The sequence below is a fragment of the Ranitomeya imitator genome, chromosome 3 (assembly GCF_032444005.1).
Source record: "Ranitomeya imitator isolate aRanImi1 chromosome 3, aRanImi1.pri, whole genome shotgun sequence".
NCBI classification, from domain to species: Eukaryota; Metazoa; Chordata; class Amphibia; order Anura; family Dendrobatidae; genus Ranitomeya; species Ranitomeya imitator.
The window spans coordinates 276,269,475-276,295,734 of record NC_091284.1 but is presented as its reverse complement, the minus strand read 5'-3'; the positions used below and the strand labels follow the sequence as shown (position 1 = coordinate 276,295,734).

At 42.9% G+C, this 26,260-nt stretch overlaps 1 protein-coding gene across 3 annotated transcripts in view; it reads right to left on the bottom strand.

The window, feature by feature from the left end:
• Positions 1–26,260, bottom strand: part of KIF21B (kinesin family member 21B) — a 764,016-nt gene that overhangs the window by 58,516 nt on the left and 679,240 nt on the right. For all 3 annotated transcript variants that reach the window (XM_069756481.1, XM_069756482.1, XM_069756483.1), the window contains 2 exons: positions 22,232–22,393; positions 7,966–8,083 (listed from right to left, as the gene is read on the bottom strand). In XM_069756481.1, coding sequence (XP_069612582.1) covers positions 7,966–8,083; positions 22,232–22,393 — 280 coding nt within the window. The remainder of the gene's footprint in view (positions 1–7,965; positions 8,084–22,231; positions 22,394–26,260) is intronic.

The window sequence follows — 26,260 nt, the reverse complement described above, 5'->3', positions numbered from 1 at the left end:
ATGTCAACATTTTGTCTTTTTAGGCCTCTTTCACACTTCCGTCTTTCATCTCCTGTCATAATGTGTTGTTTTGTGAAAAAAAACAATCCTACGATTTTGCCAGCAGGATGCAGCATCAATAGCAAAAAGATATAATGTTAAAAATAATAAAAAAATAAAAAAATCGTGATATTCTTACCTTTCGGCATCCCGCGCAGCCCTCGTGGCCTTCTCGCTGCCCCCCAATGCTCGTGATGCTGCCGGCAGCTCCGGTTCCCAGTGATGCATAGCGAAATGAACCGATGGCGTAGCGGTCTCGCGAGACTGCTACGTCATCACCGGTCATTGTGTCGCTATGTATCACTGGGAACGGAGCATCGCGAGCATCGGGAAGGCTGCGGGGGCTGCGCGGGATGCTGGAAGGTAAGAATATCACTTCTTTTTATTTTTCTTTATTATTTTTATCATGGGTTGTGTTGTGTATGCGTTATCGCAGCAAAAAACTGCGGCGAAGACGCATACACAACGTGTGCACATAGCCTTCTAGGATGCACTGGAACCGTCAAAAAACGGCTCCAATCAATCCATTTTTTACAATCAGCACAGAATCCGTCTTTTCAACAGTTTGACGGATCCTGTGCAGATTGTAAAAGCAAAGTATGAAAGAGGCCTTAGAGGTGCAGTATCTGGATTATCAGGAGGGTTAGGGCAATGAGAAAAAGGTTTTTGTTTTCCAGCAAAAAAAAAAAAAAAAATTCCAATAAACTTATCAAGAAATGTAACATGAGTTTTCTCTTAAATGTGAAGTGCAGAACAGTAAGAAACATGTCTTTGCTCTTGTGTTGGCTTCTGCTTTCAGGTGACACCATGGTGGTGATTCCAGCTCTCATACTGTGCATTGCATTATCCACACATGTAATACAATAAATAGGTCAGGGAAAGATAAATTTGTCCTACTGAGAAGCCAATCACCAGGGCTGGATAAGGGTGCAGCCTGGAGGAGAATTTGGCAGCCAGTAGATGCTCATACCATACCATACAGGAAATAAATATATCTTGGTACCATGTTAGCCAGCAGATAGAAAAATATTTACAATTGAGAGTCCTCAGTGGTTGATACCTTTTAACCCCTTTACCCCCAAGGGTGGTTTGCACGTTATGTGTTGTGAATTCTGTTGTCGAACTCCCTCCTGTGGTCGTGAATGGTACTTCGGCGAGTTCTGTCTATGGGCTCCCTCTGGTGGCTTTGAGTGAAGCTGCTGCTTCTGAGGTTCCTTACACAGGTGACGTGGTTTATCCTTTGGTTGGCTGCTCTATTTAACTCCTCTCAGATCGTTACTCCATGCCAGCTGTCAATGTTTTTGCATTCGTTCAGTTCGCTCCTGGATCTCTCTGGTGACCTGCCTTCTCCTGCAGAAGCTAAGTTCCTTATAGTCTTATTTTGTTCTCTGTTTTCTTGTCCAGCTGGTTTTCATGATTTTGTTTTGCTAGCTGGAAGCTCTGGGATGCAGAGTGGCCCCTCCGCACCGTGAGTCGGTGCGGAGGTCTTTTTTTGCACACTCTGCGTGGTCTTTGTAGGTTTTTGTGCTGATCGCAAAGTTACCTTTCCTATCCTCTGTCTATTTAGTAAGTCTGGCCTCCCTTTGCTGAAACCTGTTTCATTTCTGCGTTTGTGACTTTCATCTTACTCACAGTCAATATATGTGGGGGGCTTCCTTTACCTTTGGGGAATTTCTCTGAGGCAAGGTAGGCTTTATTTTCTATCTCTAGGGCTAGATAGTTCTTAGGCTGTGACTAGGTCTGGGCAGGAGCGCTCCACGGCTATTTTAGTGTGTGTGATAGGATTAGGGCTTGCGGTCAGCAGAGCTCCCACATCCCAGAGCTCGTCCTGTATGAGGTTTAATTATCAGGTCATTCCGGGTGCTCCTAACCACCAGGTCATAACAGTTATGGACCGGGCCAATTTTTACAATTCTGACCACTGTCCCTTTATGAGGTTATAACTCTGGAAAACTTCAACGGATCCTGGTGATTCTGACATTGTTTTCTCGAGACATATTGTACTTCATGATAGTGGTAAAATTTCTTTGATATTACCTGCGTTTATTTGTGAAAAAAATGGAAATTTGGCGAAAATTTTGAAAATTTTGCAATTTTCCAACTTTGAATTTTTATGCAATTAAATCATAGAGATATGTCACACAAAATACTTAATAAGTAACATTTACCACATGTCTACTTTACATCAGCACAATTTTGGAACCAAAATTTTTTTTTTTGTTAGGGAGTTATAAGGGTTAAAAGTTGACCAGCAATTTCTCATTTTTACAACACCATTTTTTTTAGGGACCACATCTCATTTGAAGTAATTTTGAGGGGTCTATATGATAGAAAATACCCAAGTGTGACACCATTCTAAAAACTGCACCCCTCAAGGTTCTCAAAACCACATTCAAGAAGTTTATTAACCCTTCAGGTGTTTCACAGGAATTTTTGGAATGTTTAAATAAAAATGAACATTTAACTTTTTTTCACAAAAAATTTACTTCAGCTCCAATTTGTTTTATTTTACCAAGGGTAACAGGAGAAAATGGACCGCAAACCTTGTTGTACAATTTGTCCTGAGTACGACGATACCCCACATGTGGGGGTAAACCACTGTTTGGGCGCATGACAGAGCTCGGAAGCGAAGGAGCACCATTTGACTTTTCAATGCAAAATTGACAGGAATTGAGATGGGACGCCATGTTGCGTTTGGAGAGCCACTGATGTGCCTAAACATTGAAACCCCCCACAAGTGACACCATTTTGGAAAGTAGACCCCCTAAGGAACTTATTTAGAGGTGTGGTGAGCACTTTGACCCACCAAGTGCTTCACAGAAATTTATAATGCAGAACCGTAATAATAAAAAATAATTTTTTTTCACAAAAATGATCTTTTCGCCCCCAATTTTTTATTTTCCCAAAGGCTAGAGAAGAAATTGGACCCCAAAAGTTGTTGTACAATTTGTCCTGAGTACGCTGATACCCCATATGTGGGAGTAAACCACTGTTTGGGCGCATGGAAGAGCTCGGAAGGGAAGGAGCGCCGTTTGACCTTTCAATGCAAAATTGACAGGAATTGAGATGGGACACCATGTTGCGTTTGGAGAGCCACTGATGTGCCTAAACATTGAAACCCCCCACAAGTGACACCATTTTGGAAAGTAGACCCCCGAAGGAACTTATCTAGAGGTGTGGTGAGCACTTTGACCCACCAAGTGCTTGACAGAAGTTTATAATGCAGAGCCGTAAAAATAAAACAAAAATTATTTCCCACAAAAATTATTTTTTAGCCTCCAGTTTTGTATTTTCCCAAGGGTAACAGGAGAAATTGGACACCAAAAGTTGTTGTCCAATTTGTCCTGAGTGTGCTGATACCCCATATGTGGGGGGGGGAACCACTGTTTGGGTGCATGGGAGGGCTCAGAAGGGCAGGAGCGCCATTTGGAATGCAGACTTAGATGGAATGGTCTGCAGGCGTCACATTGCATTTGCAGAGCCCCTAATGTACCTAAACACTAGAAACCCCCCACAAGTGGCACCATTTTGGAAAGTAGACCCCCTAAGGAACTCATCTACACTACAGTTTATAACGCAGAGCCGCCCAAATAAAAAATATTTTTTTTCCACAAAAATTATTTTTTAGCCCCTAGTTTTGTATTTTTCCAAGGGTAACAGGAGAAATTGGACCCTAAATATTGTTGTTCAATTTGTCCTGAGTACGCTGATAACCGATATGTGGGGGGGACCACCGTTTGAGCGCATGGCAGAGCTCGGAAGGGAAGGAGCACTGTTTTACTTTTTCAACGCAGAATTGGCTGCAATTGAGATCGGATGCCATGTCGCGTTTGGAGAGCCCCTGATGTGCTTAAACAGTGGAAACCCCCCAATTATAACTGAAACCCTAATCCAAACACACCCCTAACCCTAATCCCAACGGTAACCCTAACCACACCTCTAACCCTGACACACCCCTAACCCTAATCCCAACCCTATTCCCAACCGTAAATGTAATCCAAACCCTAACCCTAACTTTAGCCCCAACCCTAGCCCTAACTTTAGCCCCAACCCTAACTGTAGCCTTAACCATAGCCCCAACCCTAACCCTAGCCCTAACCCTAGCCCTAACCCTAGCCCCAACCCTAGCCCCAGCCCCAGCCCTAACCCTAGCCCTAGCCCTAACCCTAACCCTAGCCCTAACCCTAGCCCTAACCCTAACCCTAATGGAAAAATGGAAATAAATACATTTTTTTAATTTTTTTAATTTTTCCCTAAGGGGGTGATGAAGGGGGGTTTGATTTACTTTTATAGCAGGTTTTTTAGTGGATTTTTATGATTGGCAGCCGTCACACTAAAAGACACTTTTTATTGCAAAAAATATTTTTTGCGTTACCACATTTTGAGAGCTATAATTGTTCCATATTTTGGTCCACAGAGTCATGTGAGGTCTTGTTTTTTTGCGGGACAAGTTGACGTTTTTATTGGTAACATTTTCGGGCATGTGACATTTTTTGATCGCTTTTTATTCTGATTTTTGTGAGGCAGAATGACCAAAAACCAGCTATTCATGAATTTCTTTTGGGGGAGGCGTTTATACCGTTCCGCGTTTGGTAAAATTGATAAAGCAGTTTTATTCTTCGGGTCAGTACGATTACAGCGATACCTCATTTATATCATTTTTTTATGTTTTGGCGCTTTTATACGATAAAAACTTTTATAGAAAAAATAATTATTTTTGCATCGCTTTATTCTGAGGGCTATAACTTTTATTTTTTTGCTGATGATGCTGTATGGCGGCTCGTTTTTTGCGGGACAAGATGATGCTTTCAGCGGTACCATGGTAATTTATATCTGTCTTTTTGATCGCGTGTTATTCCACTTTTTGTTCGGCGGTATGATAATAAAGCATTTTTTGCCTCGTTTTTTTTCTCTTACTTGTGTTCACTGAAGGGGTTAACTAGTGGGACAGTTTTATAGGTTGGGTCGTTACGGATGCGACGATACTAAATATGTGTACTTTTATTGTTTTTTTTTTATTTAGATAAAGAAATGTATTTATGGGAATAATATATATATTTTTTTCATTATTTAGGATTTTTTTTTTTTTTTTTACACATGTGGACATTTTTTTTTTAAACTTTTTTACTTTGCCCCAGGGGGGGACATCACAGATCGGCGATTTGACAGTTTGCACAGCACTCTGTCAGATCACCGATCTGACTTACAGCAGTGCAGGCTTACCAAGCGTCTGCTCTGAGCAGGCACTTGGTAAGCCACCTCCCTCCCTGCAGGACCTGGATGCCGTGGCCATCTTGGATCCGGGCCTGCTGCAGTGAGGGAGGTAGGGAGACCCTCGTTGCAAAGCGATCACATCGCGTTGCTGTGGGGGTCTCAGGGAAGCCTGCAGGGAGCCCCCTCCCTGCGCGATGCTTCCCTGTACCGCCGGCACAAACATGATTGCGGTGTGCTGGGGGTTAATGTGCCGGGGGTGGTCCGTGACCGCTCCTGGCACATAGCGCCGGATGTCAGCTGCGATAGGCAGCTGACACCCGGCCGCGATCGTCCGCGCTCCCCCCGTGAGAGCGGCCGATCGCCCTGGATGTACTATTCCGTCCTTGGGAAGTAGGGCCCGCCCCACATGGACGGAATCGTACGTCCAATGGCAGAAAAGGGTTGAAAGCTAACTGAAAAGATGGCAACAAATTGCAAGCTTTCGAGACTACACAGGTCTCTTCATCAGGCAAAGACTAAAACAAATTCTGAAGAATCACATATTTATGCACAACATAGCATAGAAAAAAAAGGGGGAAAAACCATGGATAAGACAGGTGACATGAAGCAGAATTATCATGGGTGATAAACAGTTATGTCCATAAAACTGATGACGACCTTTGACACTCTCACTGCAGGAATGAATGTGTCGCATGGATTTATGTCTTTACATCAACTAAGGAACTTGCCCCTCAGACTATGAGGGGTCATCACAACAGAACCAGACCCCAATAAAACAATCCTTATCTATGAACTGGCCCAATATTTATGGACATAACTGTCTATCACCCATGGTAATTCTGCTTCATGTCACCTGTCTTATCCATGGTTTTTCCCTTTTTTTTCTATACTATGTTGTACATAAATATGTGATTCTCCAGAATTTGTTTTAGTCTTTGCCTGATGAAGAGACCTGTGTAGTCTCGAAAGCTTGCAATTTGTTACCATCTTTTCAGTTAGCCATACCATACCATACATTTAGGTGAGCAGAACCGTCTTCATATATGGTGGGTGCTAATGGTATCAATAAAGACTAAAACTTAATGCTACAAAAACCAACCCTCACAAAGCTCAGCAGGAAAATAGTTATTGGTCTCCGAAAAAAAACCGATCCAATTTCTTTCCAAATTAGTAAAGTATAAAACAAACACATACATTTGACATCACCAATAGCACTGAAACAATTAATAAAGTTAACATTAATTTAACAATAAATTTAAAACAGTTAAGATGAAGCCAAAGCAATAATGCCAGAATCATGTTTTGGTTTTTTTTCATCCTACCCCAGAAAGAACTTTTTAAAATCTAGAATACATTGTATGCTAACTTATTTGTTCAGACATAGGTTACTAGGCTATTATTTCATTTTTGCACTTGGCAGATACCTTAGTTTCACAAACCCACAGGTTTTAGTAAGCAAGAACTTGAAGAGGTACCTGATCTATAAGATCATTGCCCCACAAAGTTTTGCGACCATGAATAGCCACGTTGGAGGGCTACAAGCAGGCTCGGACTGGCCCACAGGGTAACAGAGGAATCCCCCTGGAGGGTCCCTGTGTAGACCTGGGCCCCAACCCCACTGTATGGGCAGTACTTGGCATAATTCACTTGGTTCACTCTGTACAGAAAAAGCAGCATCTCATCATTCATTAACCCCGCTATCCAGTTTATTTATTATATAGAGATATAGGTAAATTTGTGAACGAAGGTAATATAATATTTGCATGCAGGTGAAAAGTGGGCCCCCCAAAGTCAATGTTACTGGTGGGCCCTTGTCACCCCAGTCCGACACTGACTACAAGTAGTGTGTAAGTGTAGTTTACATATCTACTGCTTATGTAATTTTTTTATGTGGAGTATGTGTAGTGTAAAGTCTGTGTGAAGCATCTTTAAGGTTTGTGTGTAGTGTAGGTATGAGTTTTGTAAATTGTGAGAAGAAGTGTCTGGTCTGTGTCCTAATTTTTTGGGGAGTTCTGATCTGGAGGCTAAATGTATTTAATAGGTCTTTTCTAGAGTAGGAACTCATTTAAATATCTCATCTTGATTCTGAATAATTAAAGGACTTGACTTTATTAAAGGGAATCTGTCAGCAGGTTTTCACTACATCATCTGAGAGAAGACTGATGTAGGCAAAGAGAAGATGAATCCAACAATGTATCACTTAGATTACTGGGTGCAGCAGTTCTGACACAATCAGAGATTTTAGACTTAGGATAAAGCAGAGCTGATGAAGCTGCCCCCGCCCACACCAGGCTTTGTATATACAAAGCCGATAGACAGTGAGGTGCCTATCACAGTAGGGGGCGTGTCAGAGCAGGGATCACGTGACCATCTAGTCATAGCAATGATAAGCTCCTGGTGCTAAAACAAGCAAATAAAAACGGAGAGCTTGAAAAGAGAGACATTGCTGAAATCTTTTTTTAACCCCTACCTCATGATGTCTTCAGAATACACAGCAAAAACCTGCTGACAGATTCCCTTTAAGGGACTTGGATTGGGCTCAAAATTAAATAATTAGAGTTTGGGGTCTGAATTATTATAGTAATCTAGTCTAAAGTCAGAATTATTTTTGGAGCATTATTTTATGGACTCAAAAGCACATAATTGACTTAAAATAATTTACACATAGAAGTCTTTCTTATGTCAAATATGAAACAATAAAGGAAAATTTACCTTCACATAATGATCTTTGGATCCTGTGATAACTAAATCCTGTTTATTGGCTGTGCTACTGACTGTCAAGCACATAACTGGTGCCATGTGCCCAGATAGTTTCCCTACAAATTGCAACCTACAAAGGTGTGAGAAGAAAACACAAAAAATTAAATTCAATTCTTCTGTTTTTCTATAGCTGTATCAGCCATTTAGATAGACCAATAACCGAGGAACTATAGCACCTAAGAACACTTGTTCATGATTATCCATCTGTCTAAACATATGCGCAAATACTTGTTCATTGGATCCGATTAATTTTTAAGCAAAATGATTTTTATCCCCTTAGTGACAGAGCCAATTTTGGTCTTATTGACCAAGCCTCATTTTTTTAAATGTGACACGTTACTTAATGTGGTGGTAGGTCTGGAATGCTTCAACATATTCTGTTGATTCTGAGAAAGAGATTTATTGACACAACATAATTTATATTAATGGAAAATTTAGGCTAATATGTTTTTTTTTTTTCAAAATATCTGAAATTTTACGAAAAATTTGAAAGTTTTGAATTTGAATGCTTGTATACTGTATTTAAAGCAGGTAGTTATACCACACAAACTAGTTAATAACCAACATTTCTTATACATTCAATAAAGGAATTTGGCACTCCAAAATATGATTCAAATGAATTTATTTAACGCAGTGTCCATAATGCTGCAAAAAATTAATTGACGTTTCAAGCCTTCCTCAGGACTACAAAAAGAAAATTACAATAAATATATTTATATATAAAGGAACATTATTAAATAATAGTAGTTTACATAAAGCAACATAAATAAGAGAGAGTGCTGGCCAGCTCGCCTAATCGAATAGTATGGGTGTGACTAATAGGTTGAGTACCAAACGCTATGCATTACCTGCATGTGAACAGCACCCTATACAGGCCTCTAGTGTGCAAATGTTTACTAAGCCGTCACCCCCTCCATGAACTGTTAGGTTGTGAGTGGCTGTCTATTTAGTATTTTGCACCTGTGTTTTGTATCATCTATGCAATATGGGTTGGCTGCATCCTGTAGTGCATTTGTTCAGAGACCTGGGCAGGTTAGCGGTGCTGCCCCTTTTTCAGCTGTATTTTTGAATTTTTGGAGGATTTTTAATTCTCTTTTGTGGCTTACTACTAAGTTTTGCATTTGTTCACAGTAAAATATTGTTTGGATACAGCAGGTCTCAGAAGGGAAGATGAATTTGATATTTGGAATGCAAATTTGGCTGAAATAGATTTTGGACACCGTGTCACATTGCCAGAGCTCCTGAAGTACCAAAACAGCAGACACCACACACACGTTTTCTTACACTCCTCAAGAAATTCATCCAGGTGTGTAAAGAGAATTTTCAACACACAAATTTGGACTTGAAAATGAAAAATTATAATTTTTACAGTAAAATTTGTTTTAGCCCAAATTTGTAATTTTTACAACATGTAATAAAATAAAATTGACTCCAAAATTTGTTATGCAGTGTCTCTAGAATGGAGAATACGGTTTGTGCACATGCTGAGACTGTGAAGGGATGGAGCACCATTTGGCTTATGATTGGCAGATTTTTTAGTACTCACCGGTCCCATAAAATAGTTTCCTTTATTTGGACATAAGGCGGTTACAGACGAGGAAAAACGTGCAGATAAATGGACGACAGCTGTTTCGCACCAATGTGCTTCTACAGGTCTGATTGGGAACTGTAGAAGCACATTGGTGCGAAACAGCTGTCGTCCTTTTATCTGCACATTTTTCCTCGTCTGTAACCGCCTTATGTCCAAATAAAGGAAACTATTTTATGGGACCGGTGAGTGCACACCACTTTTATCATGGACTATGTTGGACTATGTTTTATTAACGGAAGTAGCACCCGAGGTGATCCCAAACAAGATTCGAGGCATTGAAGTTACAGCTAAATGGATGTCATGGAAATAATGGGTTTATGACCAGAAGCGGTGCGGATTTCTCTTTTCTCCATTGTTGAAGATTTTTTAGTAGATTGTAGGCACCATTAGCAGAGTTTGCTGATGTTCTTGAACAGCAAGAACCTCCCCGCATGAAGTGACTCCATTTTGGAAACTGCACTGTCCATGGGGCTCTGCAAATGTTACATGGTGGCTAAATTTGCACTTCAAAAATCAAATAGCACAATCATAATTAATCATACTGACCAGAAAAAATACATTTCTCTTATCACTTTACTACACAGTAAATAACATAAAAAAATTAAAATGAAAACTGTGTTTTTTGTTCATTATTGAGGCTGAAAAACTGTATAAAGAGATATTAATACATTGCAATCATCATATTATGTAATACAGTTTACCTACAATTTCTCATTTTGCCTTTCCGCCCAGCTAATTCTTCTCTTTTCCAGTAGGTATAAGACATCACGTGAATAAAAAGGGACTAGCTGGAGCCTTGTAAGCTCTACGTAGAAGCAGAAACTTTTCCCTGCACGAGTCATCACTGCAAAAATCCCTGGCAGGGAGGAGGAGTGGAGCAGCTGGGTCATGAGTTTTCACAGGTCATTCTTATCAAATTTTATGATGTAATTTGCTGGTTAAAAATGCTCACCACACCCATAGATGAATTTAGTGTTGGGCTTAATTTTCCAAATATGGTCACTTGGGTGTTTTAGGTTTTTTGACACCTCAGGGGTTCTTCAAGTGTTACATGGTGTACAAATTTGCACTTCAAAAATCAAATAGTGCTCTTTGTTTTCTGAGCCCTGCCATGTGCCCAAACATTGTCTTTTGACCACATATGAAGACTAGTGTTGAGCCACCACCCTAGTGTTCGAGTTCGGTTCGGTTCATCGAACTGGGACGTGTTCAACGAATGTTCGTCGAATGTTCGACGAACACCATTGAACCCAATTGAAACCAATGGCAGGCAAACACAAACACATACAAACACATAAAAAACACTTAGAAAACACCTTAAAAGGTGTCCAAAAGCTGACAAACTGCTCAGAAGACACAACAAACACATGGAAAAGTCACAACTACATATAGTCATGTGAAAAGAACAGAGGTGGAGGAGTAAAAGGAGGAGGAGACACAGATATAGGCATGTCATGCCCTTCTAAAATCAAGAAAGGCTGGAGTAAAAATCTAAAATTACCCTACCAACACCCAGACGTCGTGACAAAAAAATTAAAAAAGAATTATCTTTAGGTAGCATGGCGGCGGGTCCATTCAGAACACTTTACATAGAAGACGTAGTGGTACCCCCATTGGGAGTTGTGCCAAAAAAGGAACCCAATACATTCAGACTAATCCACCATTTGTCATATGCAAGGGGCAGGTCAGTAAACGACAACATCGACGTGGAACCAAGTACAGTACTATGTACTGTACCTCCTTTGACGAGGCAATCAGGCGGGTCAAGAAGTTGGGAAGGGGCACCCTAATGGCCAAAACAGACATCGAGGGGGCGTTCTGGTTACTACCTGTGCCTCCGAATAGTGTCCGCCTATTGGGCTGCTTCTGCAAAGGAGCATACTACATAGATCGCTGTTTGCCCATGGGGTGCTCCATATCCTGCTCACTATTTGAGGCATTTAGTTGCTTCCACGAATGGGTCGTCATGGACGTTTCTAAGGGGGCACATATTATCCATTACCTCGACGACTTATGCCTGGGCCCAAAAAATTCGCCACAGTGTGAATACATGCGGTAGTCCACCTGTGAGAAGGAGAGAGCTGGATGGAGAGCGGACACCCCAGAGCCGAGAGGTTAGATTGAGAAATGAAGAAGGCGGTGTAGCTTGCTTCATGGGTGGGGTACTCTGCTGAGTAACAGACACTGCTACTAGACCCAAAGTATTGCCTGGGCTAGATGCAGTTAAAAATTAGTAATTAGATAAACAGGCGGTGTAGCTTGCTTCATGGGTGGGCTACTCTGCTGAATAGCAGACACTGCTTCTAGGCCCAAAGTATTGCCTGGGCTAGATGCAGTTAAAAATTAGTAATTAGATCAATAGGTGGTGTAGCTTGCTTCATGGGTGGGCTACTCTGCTGACTAGTAGACACTGAAGCTTTGGAGCAGACCTCTGAATCCCAGGCCATAGTATGAGTAAACAGCTCTGCAGACTCAACCATCTGTGTTACCCCAAGCCATAGTGTATGTAGTTTCTAAAGGTTAAAAGTGGGGGGGAGTGACCCCACCCACCTAGAATTGACGATGCAAACGTCCTGTAAAACACATCAAGGGGACTCCAAAAAGAGTCTCCATTTTTTCCAAAAATTCGGCCACAGACACCACTTAAGTGGCATCAATTTCACCAGAGTTTTTCAAAAATCATCAAGCTTTTAGTCTCCCCAAGATGACACAGGAGCAGAAAAGTCCTTGCGGATCCAGGATTTGTTCATCTTGATGAACGTTAGTCTGTCTACATTGTCACTGGACAGTCACGTGCGCTTATCTGTCAGCACACCACCAGCAGCACTGAACACACGTTCAGAGAGAACGATGGCTGCTGGGCACGACATTATCTCCAAGGCGTGAAGGGCGAGCTCAGGCCATTTTTCAAGATTGGAAGCCCAAAATGAGCGAGGGACCAGTTCCACAGTCATGGCATCGATGTTAACTTGGAGATACTCTTGTACCATCCTCTCTAGGCGTTGGCTGTGCGTCAGACCTCTTGTCTCCTGTGGCCTTGCAAAGGATGGTCTTAAAATTGTTGAAACGCTTAGAAAAAATTGCTGTTACCACCAGATACGATGTTATTGTTACGGTTTGAGTGATGAGTCGATAGTCCCACAGTTGGCAAGTTAGAACTCAGAGATTCACTACGTGCACCACTGGTGTTTTGTAGAAAAGCAGATGTTAAATTCTGTAACAGTCTCTGCTGATACTCCTGCATGTGTGAATCCATTTCTATGGCATGAATTATTTCACCAAATTTACTTTTGTATCAGGGATCTAAGAGTGTGGCAACCCAGTAGTCGGCATTACTTCGGATTCTGACAATCCGAGGGTCATGTTGCAGGTAGTGCAGCAGGAAGGCACTCATGTGTCTTATGCATCCAGGAGGACCAAGTCCTTGTTGTTTTGGTGGTGGAGAGGTGAGAATCATGCTTCCTTCCTCTACCCTCTCCCTCCAACCTCGCACAACAGAAATTTGATCAAGGTCTCCCTCATCTGATGAGTCTTCCATGCCCAGCGCCAGTTCGTCCTCCACTTCTTCCTCACCTCCTGCACCTTCCTCAACAGTTTGGCTGCTACCATGCGCCCTCGGTAATCCCTCTCCCCCACCCTCCAATGCCAGCCGCCTTGGTGCTGCCGACCGTCTGCACCTTGGAGATATTATCCCTTCCGCATACGACTCCTCCTGTTCCTCCTCCTCCTCCTCTTGTTCTACCACCTGACTCCGAATACTGTTTAAGGTGTGCTCCAGCATGTAAATCACTGGAATTCTCATGCTGATAATGGCATCGTCAGCACTAAACATCTTCGTTGCTATTTCAAAACTGTAAAACACAAAAGCGCACAGAGAGCTAAAAAAATACTCTGTTGTAAAAAGGTCACAGTAAATAAGCAAGTGCTAGTCAAAAAATGAAAAAATAGAGGGTATTTAGTTAATATGTTTTTTTCAAAAAAAGTATGTTAAGCTGCTCCACCAATCGCCAAGGTACAGTATACCCATAATAGAGCAGTCCTGTCTAATGTATATAATCCCTATCTGATGTATTTTAAAACCTGATCATCTGTATAGTACCTGTATGAACAGGGCTCAGAGAGAAAATATCCACGTTGAACATGCGAGATGGAACAGCTACAATGCAAATGATCCACAGAGTAGTGGTGAACTCCCCAGTCTTGTAGAAACAAGAGAACAATTATAGAGCCAAAAACAAAAAACAAAAACAAAAAGTTTTTGGCTCTATATATTTCAAAACTGTGCAGAAGGGCGCATAGGTCCCTGATCTGAGACCACTCCTCCAGCATGATTTGCCCCACCTCTGGATCTCGTTGGCCCAGGCTATATGTCATAACGTATTGCAACAGGGCTCGTCAGTGCTGCCACAGTTGTTGGAACATGTGCAGAGTTTAATTCCACCGTGTGGGCAAATCGCATTTCAGCCGGTGAACTGGCAGGCCCAACGACTTCTGTAGAGATGTAAGTCGTTGAGCTGTGGGATGCGAACGGCGGAAGTGAGCACACAGCGACCGTGCCCTCGGCAGAAGCCCATCTAGTCCGGGATAGTGGGATAAAAATTGCTGGACAACCAGGTTCAAAACATGAGCCATACAAGGCACGTGTGTGACATTGCCCCGGCGATGGGCCGCACCCAGGTTTGCAGCATTGTCATACACGGCCTTCCCTGGCTGCAGGTTGAGTGGAGACAACCATTGATGGAACTCGGTTTCCAGAGCTGACAACAACTCCTCAGCTGTGTGACTCACATTTCCCAGACATTTCAATGTAAACACTGCCTGATGCCGTTGAGCCCTGGTGACAGCATAGTAAAGAGGTGTGCAGGATTCCTTCTGCACAGTAAGAACGCGGGTGGCATTACCAGACAGGCTTTCGGTGCAGGTTGAGGACCGAGAAGAGGTTGAGGAAGCAGAAGCAGTGGAGGAACTTCTAGATACAGAGGATCGACGAGCAACTCGTGGGGACGGCAAGACTTGGACAGCAGCTCCTTCTCCTGATGTCGCCATAGTTACCCAGTGCCCAGTCACCGACATGTAACGCCCCTGTCCATGTCTACTCATCCAAGTGTCTATGGTGAAATGCACCCTGTCACACACAGAGTTTCTCAAGGAAGCGGTGATGTTGTGTGCGACATGCTGGTGTAGCGCAGGCACAGCTTTCTTTGAGAAGTAGTGGCGACTGGGCATCTGGTACTTGGGCACCACGACGGACATAAGGTCTCGAAAATCCTGTGTCCACCAGGCGGAAAGGCAGCATTTCTGTAGCCAACAGCTTGCAGATGGTGAAATTCAACCAAAAGCCTTATCATGGCTAGGACAAAATGGTCTTTTACTTGTCCACATTTGAGGGACCGAGGGCTGGCTGCCGTGCTTTGACGGAGTTGAGTAGGGTGTCCCCGGCAAACTGCTGGTCTGTGAGGAAGGTGCAGGCGGAGATGTTATATTGCCTTGATCAAAATGTGGTGTCGATGTCGGAGAGTGCTCAACACCAGCAGGTGTTTCCACTTGCAAATACCCTGATGACCTGCCAATCACACTGGCTGTTGCGGGTAAAGAGGTGGAAGGTCTGCGTCCAAAACCATGTGTGACTGCTGTCCCCCCAGTCACAGAGGATGAAGAGGACGCGGATGCACTTGATGGGGCAGATGATGGTTGACCCGGCCCACTATGCCGCATTGTAGCACAGTGAGCTTCCCACTGCAACTTATGCCTCATATCCATGTGACGGTTCATGCATGAAGTACTCAAGCTAGTGATTTTTTGGCCTCTACTGAGATTTTGTTGACAAATCTTGCAGACAACATGAGTTGGGTCATCCTTTGCGATGTCAAAAAATGCCCAAGCTATGCAAGGCTTAGACCCGTGTGACCTGAAGGGCCACCATGACTTCTGCTCAGAGGCACAGTTAGGGTTGAGGATGCAGTTGTTGACATGCTTCCAGTACTCTGTCTCTGTCCAGGAAGGCGCAACGTTACCTCATCATCAGACTCGTCACTAGCATCCTCCTCCACCTCCTCTGCTGACCTCATGGACTGGCGGACTGTGGGTTGACAGTAATTGGGGTCTCCAACCTCGTCATCATCATCCTGTGTGTTCTCACACCCGTTGTCTTCAGAGCCAACCTCTTCATGCCCTTATCGAAAAGTCAAGTTTTCGTTCCAATCAGGTATCTCAGTCTCATCATCATCTTCCTCATTGTCTCCACCAACAGGAGTTACAGTTTGGGAACGAGGGTCTACATTATGCTCAGAACCTTCTTCCTCTGGGCCTGGATCCGACTTCTGGGCATCAGTGCAGATCATTTCCTTGTCTGGATTCACAGAAGCTCTGGAGTAGACCTCTGATTCCCAGGCTATAGTATGAGTAAACAGCTCTACAGACTCAACCATCTGAGTTACCCCATGCTCAGACGGGTGGCTGGAGACTTGGGAGCTGTGAGGAAGCAAATGCGAATGGGGTGACAACTCTGAGGACTGGAGTAGTTGTGATGTTGAAGTTGACATGGAAGAGAGCCCACTTGAACAAGCACTTGATATCCGTTCAAGTACCTGCTGTTTTTGTGCCTCATCTGGAATTTTTGGCAATGCTCGTAGCGATGGTCGTAAGAAAGGGATGATATCAGATTGTCCACGAAAAGAAGTAGACATTTTACTTTGGCTGGAAGATGGTCTTTCTTCTGCAGATGTTACTGTTGCTTTACCATCTACCCCACAGACACAACCTTTTTTCCCTTTCCAACACACCTATTCCACTTTCCACCAGCAGCAGGCCTTTTGCCACTCATTTTAGTGCTTAACTCCGTATCTGTAGTTGTTGGCACAACAACCGATGGATGACAACCGAGCAGAACTGAATGGCCAAACTGTGGTACTAGGCCCAAAAGGATTTATTGGGTTAGATGCAGTAAAAATTTATATACACAGGCGTGCAGACACTGCTCCTAGTCCCAATACTATTTACTGGGTACGATGCAGTAAAAATTAAGATACACAGGCGGTGTAGTTAGTTTCACAGGCAGGCTACTCCGCTGATGTGCAGACACTGCTCCTAGCCCAAAACTATTTACTGGGTTAGATGCAGTAAAAATTTAGATACACAGGCGTGCAGACACTGCTCCTAGGCCAAAACTATTTCCTGGGTTAGATGCAGTAAAAATTGAGATACACAGGCGGTGTAGTTAGTTTCGCAGGCGGGCTACTCCGCTGATGTGCAGACACTGCTCCTAGGCCCAAAATTATTTTCTGGGTTAGATGCAGTAAAAATTGAGATACACAGGCGGTGTAGTTAGTTTCACAGGCGGGCTACTCCGCTGATGTGCAGACACTGCTCTTGGCCCAAAATTATTTACTGGGTTAGATGCAGTAAAAATTTAGATACACAGGCGTGCAGACACTGCTCCTAGGCCCAAAACTATTTACTGGGTTAGATGCAGTAAAAATTTAGATACACAGGTGGTGTAGTTAGTTTCACAGGCAGGTTACTCTGCTGACGTGCAGACACGGCTCCTAGGCCCAAAACATTTTAATGGGTTAGATGCAGTAAAAATTTAGATACACAGGTGTGCAGACACTGCTCCTAGGCCCAAAACTATTTACTGGGTTAGATGCAGTAAAAATTGAGATACACAGGAGTGCAGACATTGCTCCTAGTCACAAAACTATTTACTGGGTAAGATGCAGTAAAAATTGAGTTACACAGGCGGTGTAGTTAGTTTCACAGGCGGGCTACTCCGCTGACGTGCAGACACTGCTCCTAAGCCCAAAACTCTTTACTGGGTTAGATGCAGTAAAAATTTAGATACACAGGCGTGCAGACACTGCTCCTAGGCCCAAAACTATTTACTGGGTTAGATGCAGTAAAAATTGAGATACACAGGTGGTGAAGTTAGTTTCACAGGCGGGCTACTCCGCTGACGTGCAGACACTGTTCCTAGGCCCAAAACTATTTACTGGGTTAGATGCAGTAAAAATTTAGATACACAGGTGGTGTAGTTAGTTTCACAGGCGGGTTACTCTGCTGACGTGCAGACACGGCTCCTAGGCCCAAAACTATTTACTGGGTTAGATGCAGTAAAAATTTAGATACACAGGTGTGCAGACACTGCTCCTAGGCCCAAAACTATTTACTGGGTTAGATGCAGTAAAAATTGAGATACACAGGAGTGCAGACACTGCTCCTAGTCCCAAAACTATTTACTGGGTAAGATGCAGTAAAAATTGAGATACACAGGCTGTGTAGTTAGTTTCACAGGCGGGCTACTCCGCTGACGTGCAGACACTGCTCCTAGGCCCAAAACTATTTACTGGGTTTGATGCAGTAAAAATTGAGATACACAGGCAGTGTAGTTAGTTTCACAGGCGGGCTACTCCGCTGACGTACAGATACTGCTCCTAGGCCCAAAACTATTTACTGGGTTAGATGCAGTAAAAATTGAGATACACAGGCGTGCAGACACTGCTCCTAGGCCCAAAACTATTTACTGGGTTAGATGCAGTAAAAATTGAGATACACAGGCCGTGTAGTTACTTTCACAGGCGGGCTACTCCACTGACGTGCAGACACGTATAGCGCCCACAGCAGCAGCGATGCCGTCTAACACTAAGCTGCAGCAGTGAGGAAATGGTGGAAACAGGGCAAATGGCTGGTTCTTATAGGGCAAGGAAATGTGACATACACAGCCAATGACATATGCTCTTGTTTGTGTGCATCACGTGCACATTGCTGTGTGTGTGTGCACTGCTGATAGGCTGAGAGACTGCACCGCCCCACTGTAAATGCGGAAAAGGAAAAAAAAATGGAGATCAGATGCAGTAAACATTGAGATACACAGGCAGTGTAGTTAGCTTCACAGGCGGGCTACTCTGCTGACGTGCAGACACTGCTCCTAGGCCCAAAACTATTTACTGGGTTAGATGCAGTAAAAATTGAGATACACAGGCTTGCAGACACTGCTCCTAGGCCCAAATCTATTTACTGGGTAAGATGCAGTAAAAATTGAGATACACAGGCGGTGTAGTTAGTTTCACAGGCGGGCTACTCCGCTGACGTGCAGACACTGCTCCTAGGCCCAAAACTATTTACTGGGTTAGATGCAGTAAAAATTTAGATACACAGGAAATGTAGCTAGCTTCACATGCAGGCTACTCAGATGACTACCGGACAATGCTTCTAGCCCAAAAGGATTGGCTGAGCTAAATTACACCAAATGCTGTGACAAACACTTGCACAGCACAGGCACAGACCTGCCCGGCAAAAAGTGCTATGAACTGCTGTAACCTACCCTGAAAAGGGCTGATATTGCAACTAGTCCCGACTCCTCCCGACTCCCTAAACCTATCTCTCTGAAAATTGTCTCCAAAAAACACTCTTAGACTGTATAGCGCCCACAGCAGCAGTGGTGCCGTCTAACACTAAGTTGCAGCAGTGAGGAAATGGTGGCAACGGGGAAAATGGCTGGTTCTTATAGGGCAAGGACATGTGACATACACAGCCAATGACACATGCCCTTGTTTGTGTGCACATTGTTGTGCGTGTGCGCACTGCTGATAGGCTGAGAAACTGCACTGCCCCACTGTAAATGCGGGAAAGAAAAAAAAATGGAGATCAGTGTTATTTCAGCACAGATCTGTCCCCCGCTCCCCCCCCCCCCCGTCCACTATACACTGAAACAGTCTATCAACAATGATAAAGAGTTTTAATGTGCAAATCAAGTTAGGCTTTTGGTGAACGAACAGTTATCGAACAGAAACTAGAACAGCCGAATTTTAAGCAAATTGTTCGAGTTCGTCGAACGACTCGAACACCGCTCAAAACAGCTTGAATTTGAAATTGGCGAACAGTTCGACTCGAACAGCGCTCATCTCTAATGAAGACACATTCATTTGAAATTGAATAACAAAATAGATGGATCATTTTCTCCTATTATCCCTTGTGAAAATAACAAATTTGGTGCTAAAACATCTTTTACTGGAAAAAATAATTATTTTTCATCTTGACATCTAAATATTACAAAGTACTGTGATTTACTTGTGAGTTAAAATGCACAACACAACCCTTTTTGAATTTCATGAGGGATTTAGTTTTTAAAATGTGATCAGTTGGGGGTTTCTGCTGTTTTGACATGTCAGGGCCTCTGCAAATGCAACATAACTTTTAAAGTCTATTCCAGCTAAATCAAAAATCAAATAGCAGTCTTTCCTTTCGGAGTCCTGTTAGGTGCCAAAAGATTAGTTTTTGACCACAAATAGTGTCTCACCTCATTCTGGAGAAATTATACATTGTCGGGTCCATTTTCTCCTTGTGAAAACTAAAAAACTGGGACTTCGGGCTATAAACTTCGGACATTTTACTAGAAAAAAATACCCTATTTTTCACTTTGTAAGATGCACTTTTTCCCCTAAATTTTTTGGGGGAATGGGGGTGCGTCTTACAATGCGGATATACCGCTTACTGGTACCGTTTCAGGCTGGGATGAGGGGGTGTCCGCCGCCGCTGCCCAGGGTGATACTGGCATCTCCAGTGCTGCGGGGGGGCTCTGCCAAAATTTTGTGAAAGGCCAGAGCCCCCCAGCAGTCCGTCAATGCTTTCCTGTGCGGTGGACTGCGGGAAAAAGGCTGCTGAGAGAAAGCGCATGCGCAGATGAAGATCTCAGCACCAAGATCTCGGGAGATGAGATTTCAGCACTGAGATCTCATCTCTCAAGATCTTGGTCCCAAGATCTCCATCTGCGCATGCGCCGCCTCCCAGCGGCCATTTTCCAAAAGTCCACCGCACAGGAAAGCATGAACTGCCGGGGGGGCTCTGGCCTTTCACAAAATGTCGGCAGAGCCACCCCCACAGCATCAGAGACACCCCATGCAGCACAGGAGCCCCCACGCAGCACAGGAGCACCCCACAACACAGGACACCAGCACACCCCCTCATCCCAGCCTGCAGCAACGCTTCATTCCTGCCTCCTCCAGCAGTGACCCTGGAACCCCACTTCACTGCAGCCACCACCCCCGGTAAAGACGCATGGATTATAAGTAGTGATGAGCGAGTGAAAAACTAAATCTCCGAGCAGTCATAAATACTTGGAGACCACCCGAGCCTGCTTGGGAAAACCCAAGCAACGAGTACACTCGCTCATCACTAACTATAAGAAGCACCACCATTTTATTCAAAAAAAGTTTTTTCCTATTTTTCTCATCAAAATTTGGGGTGCGTCTTATAATCCGGAGCATCTTATAAAGTGAAAAATACGTTGTTATTTTTTTCATATCGTAATTTTTTAAAGTTCTATGAAGCACTTGTGGGATCACAATGGTCAACACACACCTAGGTGAATTTCTAAAGGGGTTTATCTTCCAAAATTGGGTCACTTGGGTGAGGTATCTGTGGTTCTGGCAAGTCTGCGTCTCTGCAAATGCGACATGGCACACACATTCCAGATTCAGATTCCAGTCACATTTGCACCACAAAAAGTGAGTAGTGTCCCCAAACATTAACTTTTGACTACAATATGTATTGGGTATCTTTATGTTCGGAAGAAATTGTGTAAGACAATATGTGTTAATTTTTTCTTGTTCAAATTTGGTGCTAAAACATGTTGGTAGAAAAAATGCAATTTTTCACTTGCACGTCCAAATGTTATAAAGTTCTGTGAAGCATCTATGGGTACTAAATAGGTATTAAACACACCTGGATAAGTTCCTTGATGAGGTGAGTTTCCAAAATGGGGTCACTTGTGAGGGTTTCTAATGTTTTGGTGCATTGGGGCCCAGTAAATGCGGCATATAATCCGCTATTTATATTCTAGTTAAATTTGTGCGCCAGAAACCGAATATGACTCTTTCCCTTCTAAGCCTTGCCATGTGTCCAAAGGGTAGTTTTTGACCATATATTTGATATTGCCAAGTTTGGGAGAAATTGTGTAATACATTTATTTAACTTGTAGGGTGCTTTTTTTTTAAAGGTATCACTATACAGATGCCTTAAGTCAATTAAAAACTAAATAGATGCAAACAAAACAGGATTTATAAATTCCTTTGAAAAAAAAAATGAAAAATTGATGCTAAATTTTAACCCTTCTAACATCTTTACAAAATAACAGAACATTTAAAAAAATGTATGCTGATGTACAGTAAACATATGAGAAATGTTATTTATTAACTACATGATCTGGTTTAAAGATATAAGCATTCAGAGATTTAAAATTGCTAATTTTTCTACATTTCATCGAATTTAAAAAATGTTCATAAAAACGCAAAACATATCAACCTAAATTTACTGCTAACATAAAATACAATTTGTCACAAAATCACAAAATTATCTTTAAGCATAATGCCACAGTTGTTACCACCAATAATTACCACACGTCAGTTTTTAAAAAATTGGGCTCCTTCATCTTATAGTCAAAATTGGCTCCACGGCTAAAGGTTTAAAATACTGTATATCATTTTCTCAATCAAGTTTTGATCATGTGCACTTTAATAAAACATAATTGTACAATACAAAAAATTAGTTTAGCAATAGGCTTTGGAAAGCAATTAGTCTACGATTAGGCTTTCTATTCATTACAAAATTATTAATTTTACAGAGTAGACTTACCTTCCCAGGTCCCAAGCTCTCACTGCATTTCCAGCTGCTACATATAATGTCGTCCCCCCAGGATTCAGAGCGATCTGATTAATTTGTAGTTCAGCCTGACTGCTAACAGAACGGAGACTTAAGCCTGAACATGGGTCTCCAGAGACCACCTGACCCGAAGACCTGTTGAATTGCACAAAGTCATTGCTATTAATTTTTCTTTTTTGTCCTCTAATTTTTATTAAGAGCTTATAAGAACTACAGTAGTAAGGAAAATGAACATAAATTCAATATAGAAAAAAACTAATAACAAGAACCAGCAAAATAGCCAGGATAAGTAAATTGCAGTAGCGAAACAGAAGCTCAAAGGGAAGCGAAGGGAGAGATGAAATGATGGCTCACCACCTAATACAAATGAGAGATATGTGAACAGAATCCTTATCTTCTAAATAATCAGACCATTAGAAAATCAGGGACAGAGCAGCTGGTATCCTCATAAATATCACAATTTAGGTGAAATAGAGAGGATAAAACTGACTGATAACCTATGTCAATAAGAACTGAATATAATATGGAACCATGGAATCATATGAAGGCAAAGCGTATATAGAACAAATAATGTAACAATCTTTATTAAGATAAAAAGGACATACAAAATCTAAAATAGTAACCACAGAAAATGTTTGGTTAATGAGCCAAGCAAAACATAACTGGCACCATTACTGAGCAGGTGGTCTAGTAAGACATGATGAAACACACATAGTGTAGTGTGTCGATATACTTATAATAACCCAGGATGAAACTACAATGGCACTCACAATACATATTGCAAATAGCAAGTAGATCAAACCATAATGGCGAAAGTTAACATACACTAAATAGATAACAGACAGCAACACAAGAAACACTGCACTAGCAGCAATAGTAACAGAGTAAAAGATGGAGTCTTACCAAAGCTCAGGAGATGGTGCCACAGCCCCTACGTGCGTTTCAGCGACTTGCCTTCATCAGGGGGAATAAATAAGACACTGCGGGGCGTGATCTTGGGCAGGGCGGCCGCACAGGCGCAGCCAGCCTGACAACAAATGATGTCAGAAGATGGGCAGCGCTAACTGCACATGGGCAAGGGATAACATAACAGCACAGGCTCTGGTACACAAACAAACAACGCTCAGGAGGGTGCGCCCGGCACCAAGGGGGTATGAATGACGGCTGTGCTGCGTCTCATTAAGAAGGAAAGTCCCACCTCCGGGACAGTTTGAAGGTACGAGAGGACATATTTTATAAGCGTTAAATTCAGTGTGTGCAAGGAGAATAACTAAAAGAGCCACCTTGTCCAAATGCAGCATTAGTGCTGCACAAGTGGGCTCTTTTAGTTACAAACGCTAGTAGCGGTCAGGTTCCCTTTAATTTCTCTTGTTGTGTCAGCGTGGAGGTCGCAAGACACATTGCCGGATACACAGCGGGGGAGCAGCTGATGTTACTGAACCCCAATAACACGGCAGGAAGTGTTGACTGTGCAAATGGCACTTCTGGGCAGCAACTGGCGGTGTTGGAGCCCAGGGAAAGCAGGAGGAGCAGACTTGAGTTATCGCCGCACACAGCAGGGGAGCTGCCAGCGTTACTGAACCCCAATAACAGAGGAGCAACTGTTGACTGTGCAGACATCACTTCTGAGCAGCAACTGGCGGTGTTGGAGCCCAGGGAAAGCAGGAGCAGCAGACTTGAGTTATTGCCACACACACAGCAGGGGAGCAGCTGGCGTTACTGAACCCCAATAACAGAGGAGCAACTGTTGACTGTGCAGACAGCACTTCCGGGCAGCAACTGGCGGTGTTGGAGCCCAGGGAATGCAGGAGAAGCAGAGTGTACATCGCTATCTGCGCATGCCCAAGGTTTAACATAACAGCGCAGGCTCCGGGACAGATTCAAACAATGCTGAGGAGGCGGCGCCCGGCACCAAGGGGGTAGGAATGACGGCTGTGCTGCGTCTCATTATGAAAGAAAAGTTAAGTAAATAAGGCAGCACACTGCAGCGCTAAAACATGCAAACTTGAAAACACGAAATTTGAACTGCATAACTGCACTAGAAATATGAAAAATGAGAGCTTTTAGCGCATAAAAATGGCCAATTTTATGTGTACCTGGTAGCCCCTTTACGGCATCTCTCTTATATCAGGTCCTACGCTTGCCTTACCTCGCTGAGAATAAACGTCTCCATCTGAATGGGTACATGTGAAACCTCTTCTTAGACTAAAATTCTCTCTCTCTGTGGAGGGGTATTGGACCTGCTGTAATTAAAACACCTGAAGCTAGGAGGCGGAGTGCACGATCAGAAGGCTAGAGAATACATTTCAAAAACCTGACCTGCACATCCAAACATAGACTCAGTGTGAACAGGTGCTGAACCCAGAGTCGCCAACTCGTATATAGTTAAGTAAATAAGGCAGCACTCTGCAGCGCTAAAACATGCAAACTTGAAAACACGAAATTTGAACTGCATAACTGCACTAGAAATATGAAAAATGAGAGCTTTTAGCGCATAAAAATGGCCAATTTTATGTGTACCTGGTAGCCCCTTTACGGCATCTCTCTTATACCAGGTCCTACGCTTGCCTTACCTCGCTGAGAATAAACGTCTCCATCTGAATGGGTACATGTGAAACCTCTTCTTAGACTAAAATTCTCTCTCTCTGTGGAGGGGTATTGGACCTGCTGTAATTAAAACACCTGAAGCTAGGAGGCGGAGTGCACGATCAGAAGGCTAGAGAATACATTTCAAAAACCTGACCTGCACATCCAAACATAGACTCAGTGTGAACAGGTGCTGAACCCAGAGTCGCCACTCGTATATAGTTAAGTAAATAAGGCAGCACACTGCAGCGCTAAAACATGCAAACTTGAAAACAAGAAATTGAACTGCATAACTGCACTAGAAATATGAAAAATGAGAGCTTTTAGCGCATAAAAATGGCCAATTTTATGTGTACCTGGTAGCCCCTTTACGGCATCTCTCTTATACCAGGTCCTACGCTTGCCTTACCTCGCTGAGAATAAACGTCTCCATCTGAATGGGTACATGTGAGACCTCTTCTTAGACTAAAATTCTCTCTCTCTGTGGAGGGGTATTGGACCTGCTGTAATTAAAACACCTGAAGCTAGGAGGCGGAGTGCACATGCAAACTTGAAAACACGAAATTTGAACTGCATAACTGCACTAGAAATATGAAAAATGAGGCAAGCGTAGGACCTGGTATAAGAGAGATGCCGTAAAGGGGCTACCAGGTACACATAAAATTGGCCATTTTTATGCGCTAAAAGCTTTCATTTTTCATATTTCTAGTGCAGTTATGCAGTTCAAATTTCGTGTTTGGATGTGAAGGTCAGGTTTTTGAAATGTATTTTCTAGCCTTCTGATCGTGCAATCCGCCTCCTAGCTTCAGGTGTTTTAATTACAGCAGGTCCAATACCCCTCCACAGAGAGAGAGAATTTTAGTCTAAGAAGAGGTTTCACATGTACCCATTCAGATGGAGACGTTTATTCTCAGCGAGGTAAGGCAAGCGTAGAACCTGGTATAAGAGAGATGCCGTAAAGGGGTTACCAGGTACACATAAAATTGGCCATTTTTATGCTCTAAAAGCTCTCATTTTTCATATTTCTAGTGCAGTTATGCAGTTCAAATTTCGTGTTTTCAAGTTTGCATGTTTTAGCGCTGCAGTGTGCTGCCTTATTTACTTAACTATATACGAGTTGGCGACTCTGGGTTCAGCACCTGTTCACACTGAGTCTATGTTTGGATGTGCAGGTCAGGTTTTTGAAATGTATTCTCTAGCCTTCTGATCGTGCACTCCGCCTCCTAGCTTCAGGTATTTTAATTACAGCAGGTCCAATACCCCTCCACAGAGAGAGAGAATTTTAGTCTAAGAAGAGGTTTCACATGTACCCATTCAGATGGAGACGTTTATTCTCAGCGAGGTAAGGCAAGCGTAGGACCTGGTATAAGAGAGATGCCGTAAAGGGGCTACCAGGTACACATAAAATTGGCCATT